The sequence below is a fragment of the Schistocerca americana genome, chromosome 8 (assembly GCF_021461395.2).
Source record: "Schistocerca americana isolate TAMUIC-IGC-003095 chromosome 8, iqSchAmer2.1, whole genome shotgun sequence".
Taxonomy (NCBI): Eukaryota; Metazoa; Arthropoda; class Insecta; order Orthoptera; family Acrididae; genus Schistocerca; species Schistocerca americana.
Window position 1 is genome coordinate 255,619,847 of NC_060126.1, and position 17,212 is coordinate 255,637,058.

At 40.7% G+C, this 17,212-nt stretch overlaps 1 protein-coding gene across 1 annotated transcript in view; it reads right to left on the minus strand.

Annotated features, from left to right (window-relative positions):
* LOC124545745 (alpha-tocopherol transfer protein-like) overlaps positions 1-17,212 on the minus strand; it is a 92,860-nt gene that overhangs the window by 35,712 nt on the left and 39,936 nt on the right. Inside the window, exon 3 of the mRNA XM_047124687.1 lies at positions 12,284-12,443. Within this exon, the coding sequence (XP_046980643.1) occupies positions 12,284-12,443 (160 nt within the window). The remainder of the gene's footprint in view (positions 1-12,283; positions 12,444-17,212) is intronic.

Here is a 17,212-nt window from a genome sequence, read left to right on the forward strand (position 1 = left end):
CACTGCCTGACAAAAAAATTTAAACACGCAGAAGACATAGTTGGATGACAATGTAACTTCGTACACATATATACCATCGGCGCGTATGTAAATGATTACGGGAGAGTTGCAATTTTTTGTAACTGGTAGAATGGCATGCACAGAAAACAAGCGTTCTTCGTATTCAATACTGCTGTCATGCCTGGTAGGATAAATAAGGGACGTGAACAGCGTCATATGTTGAGTGGTCTCTGTAAAGGACACGTAGATGTCTTCTATCCGTATGAGACAGCACCGTCAGCATCTGGCAGAGTTTGAAAGGGCCTTCGTTGACGGTCTCCATTAGATTGGCTGGTCAAAACGTGCAATATCCATATTTGTGGGACATTTGGATGTGACAATGGCCAGATGTTGGACTACACTGAGGGCAACCATATTCGTCGTTAAGGCTCCAGACGACCGCCTCTGACTACCACAAGGGACGTTCGCCATATTGTGCACCAGGCTCATCTTAACCCCTCTACATCCGCTCTTACCACCAGTGATGGAATCCCTGCAACATTCTGTGTAATCCAATTCCTTTGGTCAGACTAATAAGAGCTGGATTTAGAAATTATCGTCCCATGCGTTGGTTGTGTTAACGCCAAAACTCAAACGACAGCGTTCGGAGCGGTGCCGTGGACAGAAAGCATGTGTTGCTGATGAATGTCGTCGCATTGTTTTCAGTGGTGAATGACGGTTCTGCAGTACTCGTCATGACCATCGCTGAGTAGCATAGCGACCACCTGGGAACAGGTCTCATTCTTCCGTCGTTTTGAAGAGGCGCGTCGGTGTTACTCCGGCTGTGATAGTGTAGGGAGCCATCAGCTATGATTTCTAATCACTGCTGATACTGAATGAACTCTGTCAGTAGAACGGTACGTCACGGACATCTTACGTATTCTTGTGATACTTTTCATGCGACACTGTTGTGGTGCCATTTTTCAACAGGACAATGTTCTTTCATGGATGGCAATTGTCTCCATGAACTCCTTACTGATGCTGAGGTATTCTCGTGGTTAGTGAAATCCCCAGATCTGTCCCGGATAGAAAATGCGTAGGAACACCTCGGACGCCAACTCCGCCCTAGTGCCACTATCCAGAATACCACGAACCAGTTATGGCGACTGTGGGCCAGCTAGTCTCAGGAGTGGATACAACAGCTTTAAGACACCCCCTTTACAACAGAATCAGTGCTTACATCCAGGCCAAATGACGTGCAACATCGTACTGCTAAAAGGGCTCATACCAGCAAGTTCTTTGTTAATTTGACTCAATTTTGGAATCACTGAGGTGACAGCACATACCCTCTCGGCCTTTTCGTTTCTTTCTCCTCTTCTGGATGCTGCACTATTTATGCCAGGCAGTGTAAAATACTGGAGCAGTTAATGCAAATTAATTAGAAAAGTCCTAAAATTATCCCTATTTTTGATACTCTTCTTAATTACGATGCATTCAAACATGAGGATGGTCTCCATCGACTTGTATTATCGAGCATACGGACAGGCTGCTTTCCCGATGTTGACCAATTACGTGCAGAAGACAAACTGAGACGAAACTATTGATTCCGCCTCATTACTGAGTCGCACTGTACCCTGTGACAGTGGTTAGTCATTCTTGTAAGTATGGTATGGTACAGTGAGCCTCTGGAAAAGTCATGGACGCCACTGTATTGATTTATTTAATTATTTCACTGTGTAAATCTTTTCCCTTATCCTTATTATGTTTCTATAAATTATTGAATGAGTGTTTGTTTTGATTGTGGGAAAGATATGCGTGCTTTACCTAGATTTTGGTACCAAGCTAATTACTGTGGGGAGCGGACAAAGATGCACCTGTAGCAGCAGAGTCTTAGAGTGTTGGTAGGATAGCCCTCAGGGAAGAGCAGAGTGACCGTTAGGGGCACTCCGCCATTTTTCGGCATTTGGTTCCTGGTCTGGCCAGAGGGTGAACGGAAGCTATGCTGGGCTCCGTCAAGTAGTTTCGAAAGTTTAAGAGGGTGAGGTATATTATTGTTGAGATTGCTAGTCCGTTCCTTTTCAACAAAATTATAGTCAGTGTTATGTGGCGATCACCTTTTCTAGTACTTTTACAGATAAACTCAGTGGTTAGAAGTTTGGTATTTTGTCGAGAGCATGGAGCACAGTAGAATACAGTAATACAAAGTCGATGTCGAGGTGCCTTCACCACGTTTGGTTTTATTTGATTTCTGCCATCAATTATCTCGCCTTTAAAAACACAGGACAACGAAAAATATTTTTAGAAATACGTTTTTTACTTTGATAGCTGATCTTCAAAGATTTTTATGAACTGAATCCAAACCTAGCCTTAGTTTTTTGCATCAGACATAGTTTTCGAGCAATATGCTTTTTATTATGTAGTATAAAATCCTATGCTATACGATAAACAGGGAAATTAATGAAACACTTTGTTACAACACAAGCATGGTTTGTATTTACAGGAAGCTACTTAAAACAATGATATGTGTTAATATAGGTTTCACTTGTCAGCTGGAATTGGTTTGTATTTCCTTTCTCTTTTTTCATTGAAGCTTTTCGTGTAGCTTCTTCTACGATGAGTCGCTTGCTGAACTCGGTGAAGTGAGCAACAGTAGTACCCCATCATGTTGGTGTTCCAGCGGCCTTGGTACCATTGTGTGATAATACAGCTTTTAGACTAGTTTCGGATGAATCAATAAACAGCCTCCAGTCTTCCTTTTTGTATTCAATACCATACTCATTCATCAGACCAGGAATGTCTGAGCAGTACACTAAATCACCTTCTGTTTGAAAAAACTTGGAAAATTACTGCTCTCTCTTTCTATATATGTATATGCTGATTCCAACTGCCAATCAGTTCTTTTCCTTTAATCTAGAGGAAAGCAATTCAGCTTTTTCTTTCGTTAAGCCTATATTCCTAACCAAATCGTTAAGCTCGGTCTGAGTAAACAATTTTGGCTCTAGACTTTCTGTATTACAGTGGAATTCATCATCATCTGGTTCATCTATATCAAATAGTACATCAGAAAATACTTCTATTGGAATAGAATTTAAATCATCTGATGGTTCAGGAACCGGCAAATCTACACCATGCCCTACTGGTCGGACGGCGGACAGAAGGTTAGGCAAGCTTATTAACTTCTTGTTTTTCGAATCATGACCAGTAATATCAACACTGCAAAAGTAGCAATCATCAGAATGATTTTTTGGCCCCCTCCATATCACAGAAACAGCAAATCTAAAGGCTTTTTTCTCCTTTTTGGACCATTTTCTCAGATCTTCAACACACACATAACATACCTTGTTTGGCGCCCAAGATTTATCTTGATTACCAAGTTTAGATCGAAAGTTAGATAGATAAACCTTTTTCACAAAATCTGTCATGTTTCTTTGGTGTGTTTTAATCACAAATTAGCCAAAACTATAAGAAACACTGTCAGCAGGGTTTTACAACCACGATTAGACATTGTACTGGGCATATGTACAGGAAACAGGAAAGTGAGGTTAGGTTGACAGTAAACAAAACACCGTCTGTTAACACAAAAATAGAATCGACCTTTTTTTGCCAGGGAATGTTTTTCAGCAGTGCTGCCAACGTCATCTAAATTCCTATATCTCCTTTTTAAATTATTTTGACTACATAATAAGCTGATAAATTCATTAAAAATCGCTTAATTTAATAAATTTAACTGCAAAATGTGAAGAAATGGTGAGTGATACAGTTTTTTAAGTATCATATTTTGATTTCCCACCCTAAAAACTTAAGAATAAGGTATTTTCAGCAAAAAAGTTTTTCCTTCTTTGCCCTGTGTAATTAACGTAAAGTAGTTTGCGAAATATTCATCGAATTTTCTTTGCAGCATGGGCCTCGCCCAATGTGTTTGATATAACCATGTTGTCGCCACTGTACAGCAAAAGGTACTGGAGATTATAGTACTATTCCTGGTTAGACATTTTGGGTATGAATTGTGCGAGATACTGGCGTGAGAAATTCATTGCTAATCTTTTATTTCTGGCCTGCTGGTCATTGTCTCCACACTGCCGCGTGAGTAGTTCCGCAAGGAGACTTGACCACCTGCGTCCTTAGTGAAGTTCAGATAGGAGATGCGTGTGAAATTTAATTTTATAACAAAAGCCAAAATGATCTACATAAATTTAAGAGCCATTGATTTCGGACTACCGACATGTAGTTCGGTGCACAAATCAATGAACAAAGGACGTTCTTGAGGTAATTCAGACTATAATTTGCTTGTGTCTCGTGTAAAGTTTTGATTATTGTTCAACAACGATCGACTAAGGTGAGTTCCAGTGTACCGCCTTGTGTTCCACTGTGGTGTTGGCTGCAGAATGAGTGCAAAATAATCGGTCTTGTTGAAATTCATACTAGGACTAATAAGTGCATGTGAAGACTTTAGTAGGATGTAATAAATTTTATATATGCGTAATTTAAGAATATTTTTACCTGTTTAACCCCATGGTCCACATAACGGTATTTTATCGCGTGCTCCCGTCAAAATCAAATAGTGCCAGTAACTACGTTCGGTTGCAATTTAATTAAAAGCATTTCTAGTAGACTGAGAATGAATGAGAGCAATAGAAACAACAGTAGTAACACAATGCTCATTCCCTGTTCCCACGCATATTTTAAATTACAAGACTGATACGTTAGACATTGGCGTCATCAGCGCGAGAAAAAGACAGTAAATAATATTCTGTTTTTTAAATGAGCTATGACTTGCATGCCGCAATAAATTGATTATTCAGCTGAGAATCTTCGGTTTCGTAGTCAATAATTTAAGCCCCAAAAACAATTCTGACACGAATTCTGATTAGTTATTCAAAATGATGAATTATAATCAATCAGTCAAATATTTTGGTAAAGTCAGTGAAAGATAGACAGTGTCTGATTGTAAAACAAATATCCTCTAAATTCTTTGGTTGCTTGAGCCCTCCCTACCATTATCCGTTGTGCATAGATTAACGTTTTGTTTTTCATTTAACAGTCCAATAATTATTTTGGGTTGACTTCTTTTCATGAAATCAAAAGCATGAAATCAAGGAAGGTAGCAAACGTAAATGTCCTCATTGCCAAATAAGTGAATACAGTCTGGCAATGATCTTCCTATGAATTCGAAGCAAAGAAATAAAGTCGGACGCGAACGGTAATCGTTCAAAATAACGTAGTGATTCGTCCTGACCGCCAACATACACCACATCAAAAATGCACAAAGCAGCTCCCTCATGAGTCGCCAGTGTCGGCCAGTACAATCCCATCTTTAATTACAATCAGTAAAGAAGTTAATCTCAGTCACACGACGAATTTTATTTACGCTTCTTTTAAGGGATTAGAGAAGCAGGAGGGAAGTCAGTATATTAAACTTCACGTTAAATTGCTCCAGCAGTATCATATATCCTGATACACTCTATTTGCGGTAGTGACCTAAACATTAGTTAATCATTTCACTCTGTGACCCCGCCAATAAACGCCAAAGAATTTCCTGGGAACGTCGTCTGGTCCCCATGACACCAAGCATTCAGCAGGTAAGCTTCACAGTACTCTTTCTGATTTCCCGACAGTGATGCCTGGCTTCACTGCTTTTGCCCTGCGTCTTTAATGTCTCCCAGCGGAGAATATCCTAAAGATCGGGACTAAGCTTAAACAATACAAAACTTTAGACTGCTCAGGCCGAGTACTCGACTAGTATTTATTTAAGCCATTACGTGAACTGAAATAAGAGTCGAAAGCTGAATAAATGAAAGTGAAATGCAGTGCAAATGGTAGTACATAAGAATGAAAGTTGTTTTCGCCTCCTTGTTGTAAAAGACGTCCTATATTCTAGAATGTTGTGCCATGTTGGTACTGATAACGGGTTGGTTTCGTGTGTAAAAGTTGATGGCGAGCAACTGAAAAGATTAGATGGTACAACTATTCAGAACATGAAGAAATACTCAAGTACTGCCGCGCAGATATACCGTAAAAAAAAGGATTTGTATCGTGAATACGTTACTGCAAATCACTGAATTGTAGCTGCAAGGTAAGATAGCAGATGTAAAATTTTTAGCAGGCCACGTTAGCTATTTAGACTACCTATGAATAAGAGCACGTCATTTCTGATAATCAGTAGCCTTTTACCCACTGGCGCTTTCTATTTCAGTTCACTGACACAAATTCCTAAATGCTGCTGTGTTGACAATGCTGTCTTGCAACAGTGTTTCATTTGTGTAGTGATGTTCCCACAAAGATATCTTAGCAGTTTCCAACGAATTTTACAGAGTGTGTCTCCAAAAAGTTTAAGTTGTTGGTGATGATCTGCACATAACGCAATGCTGTGAAATGTACGGAATAAATTTTAAATCATAGCTCCTTTGGGAGGGCGATAGTATACTGGTCGTCATACATATTATAATGATTAATGTGCAACTTGTACGAAAGTTGTTATGATTCAAAATTGCACGTAGAATACCGAGGGGTGGTTTTCATTCCACAAGACGAAACTTTCGAGTCTACCGCTTTGTTTGATTTCACGAAGAAGAACGATATTAATTTGTAGAGTGAGGGTATGAGCTTACTGGTATAACAAAGGGGCAAGTAACAGGAATACTATGCAGTATTTCAGTATTTTACTCCCAGTACAAAGTTTAAGTTTGAACAACCGGTTCTTAGGGACAGAAGCTAACTGTAGTTGTTTAAAAGTCACTGTGCTTTTCAAACAGATGTATATGTAACAACTGGGCGAATAGACGTGAGAACTTTATGCAATTCCCAACATGCAGAACTGAAATAGTCTAGCCTCTGAAGAAACCGTACGTCCTTGTAAAGGAAAATTGCTAAAATTCAATTATACACCAATACAGACACCTTTGTATCCAACTTTCAGGAGGAGAACAAATTAAATTGCTGTGCAGTTTTTTAATTCGTCTCCACCTGTTATTCTTAACGAATCTGGGACCAAAAAATAAACTAAACTTTCAAAACATGTACCGTATCTGTTGAACCTATTTTCACATGGTGGCATTTTGTCACTGATAACCTTGGCTGAATGGACGGAGGTTAAAGAACAAAAATCAGGCTCGAATTACATCAAACTCTTCTCATACATAGTTTTACGCAAGATTTTTGCTGTTACTAAGCGACTGATCTTAAGAAATTTCAGTATGCGGATTGAGCTAAGAAATACATTTCGCTCTTACGCAGACATCTAATGCCATTACTGGAGCTGCTGCTGCTTGGTAAAGTATAAACGGGTACTTTAAAAGACAGATTTGGAAGCCGCGTCAGGTGCGTGGTAGCAACTATATCGTTTATGGTCAGCAAGAGTTTGAAATAAGGTAACTCAATAGTACAGAACTATTGTTAATGAGTTTTGAAGCGAGGTGTTAGTCGAGACATTCGACGGAGTGGAGTGGTGCAGTGATTAGCATGCTGGACTCGCACTCGGTAGGACAGAGCTTCAAATTCCCGACCAGATATCCAGATTTAGGTCTTCCGTGATTTATCTTAATGACTTAAGACGAATGCAGAGATAGTTCCTTTGAAAGGGTACGACTTCTTTCTTTGCCAACATTCCGCAATCAGAGCTTGTGATCTGTTGTCCCTAAATACATTATCATCGATGGAACGTTAAAACTTCAGGTTCCTTTTCCTTGGGAACATTATGATTAATAATTATTTTTAATGAGCCTAGTATAGTCAAAACATTAAACATTCGAAACATTTAATACTAGATGTGGATGAAGAAGGTATTGAGATTTTATGTTAGTTGCTGCTGTGCACATAGCCATTCTAATAAACTTATATGTGTATACTGTAAAGTATCCCTGGCTGTAGATGCTAATTTCACAGACGACATAAACATTTTTATTCTGGCATGCGAGGAGTGGCTTAACGTTATTATATAAGTTTGTTGTATATACGTTGTCACAAAGAATATATTTGCCGAAGTAGGAAACTTATTTCTCCAGAAACACAACCAGTCACACATTCAATAGCAACCACTAAAACGTTCTGCTGCAGTAAAACTTTCTGAACAAACGAAACTATTTATTTGTGTGTCATCACTGCATAAGCCAAGTATAAGGTTTCTGTTTAAGCGTATCTACACTGTCACCATGTAATTGAAATATTATAGAAAGAAAGTTACTGCCACATTAAAAAAGATAAATGTGACCGATTGTATAAATTGTAATTTGCTAAGATTTTATTTGAAAGACGAAAGCGCAGTGGTTTTCTAGAAATGGCCCTATTACATTGTAGGAACACGCCCTTCAATTCCTCCGACCTTTGAGACTCAGACACTCAGTTCGAAGTGCTATTCGCTATTTTTCACTCACACAAATCATAGCCAGGTACGACAGAAGCGACAAGTAACAAACAAAGATCCTAAGACTGACGGAGGATTTAACCGCAGGCCCATCGATTTGCAGTCTGCTACCCAGCAAGTTATCTGTCATGATCTTTCCCCACTAGCTCCCCTTCTAGTCCACCTTGCTGTCGACAGAATGTACTCCGTCGTCTTTAGTGGTTGACTAAATTGTCTTCCCAAGGAGCTTCACTGAAACATTCTTGAAATCATAAACCTTTTTTTAAAAAAAGTGTCCAAAACTAAAACTCTTGTAGCAAAATTAGATGGTTCTTGAAACATACAAACTATTTGCAGAAAAAAACTATCTTAGCAATAAGGGTGTCTGTGGAAAGCAAAAGTCTTCTTTTAAAATGAAAATAATTTTCTAATTGAAAATTTTCTCGGAGGCTAAAGTTACATTGCAGTCTAAAATCTTCCTGAAATATAAAATTAATCTTTTAAGGAAAAATATTTGTCGTAAGTGAACAAAATGATGTCAGTTTTCCGTGAGGAATAAACACCAGGTTTCGTTTACTAATTAAAATCTGTAGAGGAAACACGATAAGAATCCCCAAATCTAGATTTAAATTTCTGATCTGTGATACAAGAGAAGGAGACAAGGAAAGGGAGCCCTTAAATTACACCGTAGGGTATTCCTTACTGGAGTAAAACTACAATATCGTTACATTTTGATGACTCTTGTCAGTAAAATCCTAGGCTTTCGGGATAGCATTTGTGCCTTTCGGTGAATGCTTGCGCAGGGCAGAAACCGTTTTACCTCTAACCCACCACTATTACTCCATAGTTTATACTAGGAACAGACGATGACGTCAAATCGTAATTGATGAAATAAGGCTTTTCCTGTAAAACTGAACAAGTTTTGAATTTGACTACAGAAAATAATTAGCCGTATGACTTATAATTCGTAATTAACGTGGCATGTAATTGCTATACTACGCCGGCCGATGTGGCCGAGCGGTTGCAGGCGCTTTAGTCTGGAACCGCGCGACCGCTACGGACTTAAATTTCTGATCTGTGATACAAGAGAAGGAAGCAAGGAAAGGGAGCCATTTTTTTGCTATACTACTATTAGTCTCATTATGAAGAAATCATCGGATATGTAGGTATGTAAGTGTAGTAGTTACATAGTAGCATCCGTAGTTTTACATTGTCCTGTCCTTTTTCTCAAGTAGAGCTGCTATAAGGTACCGTTGCAAATTTCTGCTCACTGCTTGTTGTTGTGGTCTTCAGTCCTGAGATTGGTTTGATGGAGCTCTCCATGCTAATCTATCCTGTGCAAGCTCCTTCATCTCCCACTACCTACTGCAGCCTACATCCTTCTGACTCTGCTTAGTGTATTCATCTCTTGGTCTGCCTCCACGATTTTTACCCACCACGCTGCCCTCCAACGCTAAATTTGTGATCCCTTGATGCCTCAGGACATGTCCTACCAACCGATCCCTTCTTCTAGTCAAGTTGTGCCACAAACTTCTCTTCTCCCCAATCCTATTCAATACCTCCTCATTAGTTACGTGATCTGCCCACCTAATCTTCAACATTCTTCTATAGCACCACATTTCGAAAGCTTCTATTCTCCTCTTGTCCAAACTATTTATTGTCCATGTTTCACTTCCATACATGGCTACACTCCATACAAATACTTTCAGAAACGACTTCCTGGCACTTAAATCTATACTCCATGTTAACAAATTTCTCTTCTTCGTTTTTATTTGTTCTTTATGGATTTTAATACCTACTTTGAATTTATCTTTTGTTTCCTTTACTGCTTGCTCAATATACAGATTGAATAACATCGGAGAGAGGCTACAACCCTGTCTCACTCCCTTCCCAACCACTGTTTCCTTTTCATGCCCCTCGACTCTTATAACTGCCATCTGGTTTCTGTACAAATTGTAAATAGCCTTTCGCCCCCTGTATTTTAGCCCTGCCACCTTTAGAATTTGAAAGAGAGTATTCCAGTCAAAATTGTCAAAAGCTTTCTCTAAGTCTAGAAATGCTAGAAACGTAAGTTTGCCTTTCCTTAATCTTTCTTCTAAGATAAGTCGTAAGGTCAGTATTGCCTCACGTGTTCCAACATTTCTACGGAATGCAAACTGATCTTCCCCGAGGTCGGCTTCTACCAGTTTTTCTATTCGTCTGTAAATAATTCGTGTTAGTATTTTGCAGCTGTGACTTATTAAACTGATAGTTCGGTAATTTTCACATCTGTCAACACCTACTTTCTTTGGGAATGGAATTATTATATTCTTCTTGAAGTCTGAGGGTATTTCGACTGTCTCGTACATCTTGCTCACCAGATGGTGGAGTTTTGTCAGGAATGGCTCTCCCAAGGCTGTCAGTAGTTCTAATGGAATGTTGTCTACTCCCAGGGCCTTGTTTTGACTCAGGTCTTTCAGAGCTCTGTCAAACTTTTCACGCAGTATCGCATCTCCCATTTCATCTTCATCTACATCCTCTTCCATTTCTATAATATTGTCCTCAAGTACATCACCCTTGTATAGACCCTCTATATACTCCTTCCACCTTTCTGCTTTCCCCTCTTTTCTTAGAACTGGGTTTCCATCTGAGCTCTTGATATTCATACAAGTGGCTCTCTTTTCTTCAAAGATCTCTTTAATTTTCCTGTAGGCTGTATCTATCTCACCCCTAGTGAGATAAGCCTCTACATCCTTACATTTGTCCTCTAGACATGCCTGCTTAGCCATTTTGCACTTCCCGTCGATCTCATTTTTGAGACGTTTGTATTCCATTTTGCCTGCTTCATTTATTGCATTTTTATATTTTCTCCTTTCATCAATTAAATTCAATATTTCTTCTGCTACCCAAGGATTTCTGCTGCCTTCACTACTTCATCCCTCAGAGCTACCCATTCGTCTTCTACTGTGTTTCGTTCCTCCATTCCTGTCAATTGTACCACTATGCTCTCCCTGAAACTCTGTACAACCTCTGGTTCTTTCAGTTTATCCAGGTCCCATCTCCTTAAATTCCCACCTTTTTGCAATTTCTTCAGTTTTAATCTACAGTTCATTACCAATAGATTGTGGTCAGAGTCCACATCTGCCCCTGGAAATGTCTTACAATTTAAAACCTGGTTCCTAAATCTCTGTCTTACCATTATAATCTATCTGATACCTTTTAGTATCTCCAGGATTTTTCCATGTATACAACTTTCTTTTATGATTCTTGAATCATGGGTTAGCTATGATTAAGTTATGCTCTGTGCAAAATTCTAACAGACGGCTTCCTCTTTCATTCCTTAGTCCCAATCCATATTCACCTGCTATGTTTCCTTCTCTCCCTTTTCCTACTGTCGAATTCCAGTCACCCATGACATTAAATTTTCGTCTCCCTTCACTACCTGAATAATTTATTTTATTTCGTCATACATTTCTTCAATTTCTTCGTCATCTGCAGAGCTAGTTGGCATATAAACTTGTACTACTGTGGTAGGTGTGGGCTTCGTGTCTATCTTGGCCACTATAATGCGTCCACTATGCTGTTTGTAGTAGCTTACCCGCATTCCTATTTTCCTATTCATTATTAGAGCAACTCCTGCATTACCCCTATTTGATTTTGTATTTATAACCCTGTATTCACCTGACCAGAAGTCTTGTTCCTCCTGCCACCGAACTTCACTAATTCCCACTATATCTAACTTAAACCTATCCATTTCCCTTTTTAAATTTTCTAATCTACCTGCCGGATTAAGGGATCTGACATTCCACGCTCCGATCCTACCCACGATATTAATGAGGGGTTAAGTATGTTCTGAGGCACATGTGGTATTAATGGGAGCGAGATACGTGAAGCTAGTTGTAGGTACTTACAGTGGAGCTAAACTGCTCATCCAGAGCAAGCAATATGAGGGAGCCCTCCGTCAAGCCTGTTCAGATGGTCGCTTACCCGGCTGAGAGGATCTTCTGTATGTCGGCAGAGAAGGGGTCCCGGTTGGCGAACAGCTCTGGCAGGTGCCGGCGCACCGTGTAGTACATGTCGAGCTTCTCCTTGGTGCGCTCCAGCGAGAACTTGCAGCCGCGCAGGAACGTCAGCAGCCACTGGTCGTCTGCAAGCAAAGTCTGCAGCTGTTGTATGGCGACAGATACATGTCCCATACCGCAGACCAATTCCTTGCTAGTCTGCAGGTTTACAGATTTCGCTTGGGCGGAATACGTGAACGAGTAGTCTAATAACGCGATGTTGACCCGGTGTATGAACAAGTGTTTGGACTGTTCCATTGGAATTACGTTACAACCGAATATTGAAAATGCAGGCAATGGTTTGAGAATGAACGCTCAGCTTCGAAAGTAGTCGCCATTAAAGGTTGTATGCATCTGTGACAGAAAATTAAACAAATAATAAATAGTCTAGTCGCCTCAAATGCATTTATCCTTGAACACACGGAGTGGCCGTGCGGTTCTAGGCGCTGCAGTCTGGAACCGCGAGACCGCTACGGTCGCAGGTTCGAATACTGCCTCGGGCATGGATGTGTGTGATGTACTTAGGTTAGTTAGGTTTAAGTAGTTCTAAGTTCTATGGGACTGATGACCTGAGAAGTTGAGTCCCATAGTGCTCAGAGCCATTTGAACCATTTTAGCCTTGAACACAACAGGAAGATATCGAGCCATCATGTTCAGTAAAGTTAGATTGCACAGTGTAAGAACAATAAGGAGTTGTTTTGATCATCATTCTCCTGCTTTTCTATCTGTTGTCTCAAAATATTTGTTTAGGATTAACTGTGAAGATTGCAGAATGAAGTTAAGTAGTAAGTGTCGGTAGATGGTGGCTTCGGGTGTTTTGATTTGTGGATCCCACCTTATAGTGCTATTGCGATACGCTCGGAATCTAACAATGATGATAATTTACACAACACCTCAAACCCTAGAAGAAAGTTTAAGTGTCAGTTGGGAAAGGAACTGGTGAAGCCTACTACAAGGCGACGGAGGACAGAATCCCAGTTACTTAGGTGGAAAGAATTGGCTCTAAAGGGACTTAGCAGTTGTTCACTGCCCTATGACACATGACCATCTCCAGTATGGAGGAGAAGCTCTGGTTTTTGCTTCTTGTGGTATGTCAGTTACTGTACACCACACCTTGACTGACTGTGTTTAGTACACAGAAAAGATAGAAAATTGTTTTTCTAGTGACGTGTCATCAGTTTCAGGAAAAAATGAGTTGAATGACGAAAAAGTTTTAAAGTTTTGCTTATGTAAAGCTACAACGTTTTAACGTGTTTCAGAGAGGCTGGTTACTACATACATACCCCTAGATGATAAACCTATCAAGTCTCTTTAAAATTTCTTTTAAATTTCAATTTTTTATGAGGCCTTTGCAACTAGTTTAAACGAGGTACAGCCTTTATATTATACTTGTTAGCATCTGCATATGGAACTGTAGTTATCTGTTTTATTTCATTTAAATATCATCTAATGATACCAGCACGATACAAAAACAGTTTGCGAGCTAACGACCCAGATGTTGTTCGCCTTAGAGTCATCCATCCAAGTTGGGTTCGTGTTGCAGGAAATATAAGTGGTGACGCAACATTATACATGCCGATCGTAACCGTTCTTGAAGTGCGTAGTTCGCCTTTTCAAATCGACAATGGTTAGAGTCGGAATCATAAGCGGAACTCTATTGATATCGTGTGTGTGTGTGTGTGTGTGTGTGTGTGTGTGTGTGTGTGTGTGTGTGTGGCATCTTGGCTTCATTCTGCGGAATAGGTTGGGCTCGCGGTACTGTAGTCTGATTGAAACTAATTGGCATCAGACGTTTAAGACACAAAATTGTGATGTTATCGCGACGAGTAGTGCCTGTAGGTAGCCGTAACCGCAGAGAACTTTGCTCTCCACGACTATAGAGAATACAAACATCTGATTCCCTCACAAATGAGATAACGTGCTAAACATTTGACGTTAAGCATGTAACCGAGAAAAAACTTAGAAAAGGATTGAAATCATGTTTTTAGTAATGTATGAGGATAGTCTGGGAAATTATCGTTCCGTTTTAAGCAAAAGCTAGGTTGTCACACATCTCAATGTTTAGGACGTCACATCTTCTGAAATATGTGTCGTACAGAGAAATAGTTTTGCAGGTACATTCAGTGCTATACATGAAACCTGTCTGAAAAATGCGTTGCGAATAGAGTTAGTAGTTAAGAAGTAATAAATTAAAACGTCATGCCTGATTTTGAAGAGAAAATGTATTAAGTGATAAACTTCTTACATACCATTATTTTGTGGAGAGTGTCAGCGATAGAAATTTCGTAATGGTTTGAAATAACGTGTAAAGTTTGTTCGTGATCGCAAACTGCTTTCATTCTCAAATACTGAATGGATTTATTCTGAATAACTTCTGCGCTGTGAGTGACGCTGCTTCAAGACAAATAAACGGCTTCTAATTTTATTACTTGTCTCACTGTCATAAGATTACACGTCTCAACGAATAGATTATGATAGCATTTAAAATTTAGATGTATGCGATACTGGAAATCGAATTTTGTTGCCCCTGGAAGACATTAGATTGGCAACCAATTGGGGCAATGCACCATGGACCGGGTTAGATGTTTAGTAATAACAGATAGCACTTCTAAGCATGTTAAAATCATGTTCTTATGTTTAATTACTGCCAGAATTAGTTTAATGTTCTTGCACGGGTGAAACCTCCCGTCCCTTGAACAGCCCCAAACTTGTCACGACATATCTCGTGAACCGTACTGAATGGACTCAAATGCATTTCTTCGGTGATCACCAACATATCGCCCTTCACAGCGGACCTGTCAGAAGTTTGGATTGCACTGCGTTTGCAGTTTATAGTCTTCGGAAGACGAAGTTTTCTTGTAATTTTTGCCGCTATGTAACGCTTAACAAAAAGGACACTTATCTCCTAAGAACATCGTATAACCTTGTCTATTGTGTATTGAACAGGGGACCTAGAAACGACGGAGAGGCTTCGTCCCGCCGTAGCCCCCAGTGATTCACAATCCCACAACAGGCCGCAGCAGTCCACCCACCCCACCCCCGCCCCACACCGAACCCAGGCTTATTACGCGATTCGGCCCCCAGTGGACACCCCCCCTCCCCCTGGGGAGTGTAACCCCAAATGTTTGCGTGATAGAGTAATTATAGCACGCACGTACGTGGAGACATTGTCTGCGCAGCAATCGCCAACATAGTGTAACTGAGGCGGGGTGAGGGAAACCAGGCCGCATTCGCCAAGGCAGATGGTAAACCGCCTTGAAAACTATCCACAGGCTGGCTGGCACACCCGACCTCTACACTAATCCGCCGGGCGGATTCGTGCCGGTAACCGACACGCCTTCCTGCTAGGGAAGCAGCGCGTTAGACCTCGCGGCTAGCTAAGCGGGCTCGTGTAATCTTACAGTAATTCAGTATGGTATAGACCTCTTTAATGTCTCCAAGCCCGTCAAAAATTTATTGTTAATTTCATTTAGTGGTGGAATTCTTTTTCTTGAAATAAGCTAAATATTCGTGTCCGGAAGGGGTTCCTACTTGAGCCGTGAAAAACACAGTGCTTTGCGTGCTGAAGTGGCGATACAGTGGGAGCCGACAGTGCCTAGCATTAAGCTTCCACCAGTGTATTGCTTTCAGAGCAGTCCAGTCCTTTCGCTGCCGAACACCAATTATACTTCCATTGAACTAACACTGTGATTGACATTTCAGCGAGTCCAGTGGTAGCGACAAGCCACCAGCCAATCATAGAGGAGTTGGACAAAAATACGGAAGCTCCGCGAGAAATGCATACTTGAAAATAGATGCTAGCCCAGCCTGCAGGTTGCGTTGTTGCGTGTGAACACGAACGGGACCTGTGAAATGGTCTGAATACGTTGCGAATGTCAGTCGTGGGCAGAACAGGGTTCTGCTACGTGAATTCGAACGTGGGCAAGCTGTTGAGGGTCGTTTGGGGGGGGGGGGGGGGAGCTTCGTATCCTCGGTAGCCGAAGTGTTTGTTGTTTCAAAAGAGGTACCATATCGAAGATTTACACCACATACAGGGAAAGTGAAAAAAAAATCGTGTGCTAACTCAAAGCGCGAACAAAAGTGTGTGTTGAGTAATCTTGACGGACGGCCATTAAAGAGAAATGTGATGAAATACAAGAGGACTACAGCTTCATAAGTGAACTATGAACTGAACGTCGCTTTAGCGAATCCTGTCGGCACCAAAGCAGCAGGAAGTTATCTCCAAAGCTGCGAAATACAGGAAGAGCCGGAATTCAGTGATACAAATGCCCATAACAGGAAAACGTAGTGCTGACGCCATAAAACCTGGAAAATGGAGCATTAGAGGAGTTTCGTTTGGCCGGATGAGTCTTGTTCCACTGTGTTTCAACCTTCAGGTCGAGTTTGCGTCTGACGTACGCCGTCCCAAGCGTACAATGCAGACTGATTGCTACCAGGGAAGGTGGTTCGGTGATGATTTGGGCAACCATATCGTGGTGTTTCATGGGGCCCATGGAAACTCTACAATGTCGCATTACTACAAAGGTTTGTGTGACCGTTTTATCTGATGAGGTCAAACCCAGGTAAAACGTCTGTTCCCCAATGGTGGCGCTGTGTTCCAATACGACAGAGCCGTGTGTACACAGCTCGCATCGTCTAGGACTGGTTTTGTAAGCACAAGGACGAATTGTCGCATCTCCCATAGTCACCGTAGTTACCAGGTCTCCATTTTGTTGATCCTTTGTGGTCTACTTTGGCGAGAGCCGTGCTTGATCGCTGTTGATCTTCATCATCGTTGCCTGAACTCCCGACTATTTTGTGGGAAGAATGGTATAAGATTCCCCTGAAAACCATACAGAATCTGTACTCATCCATT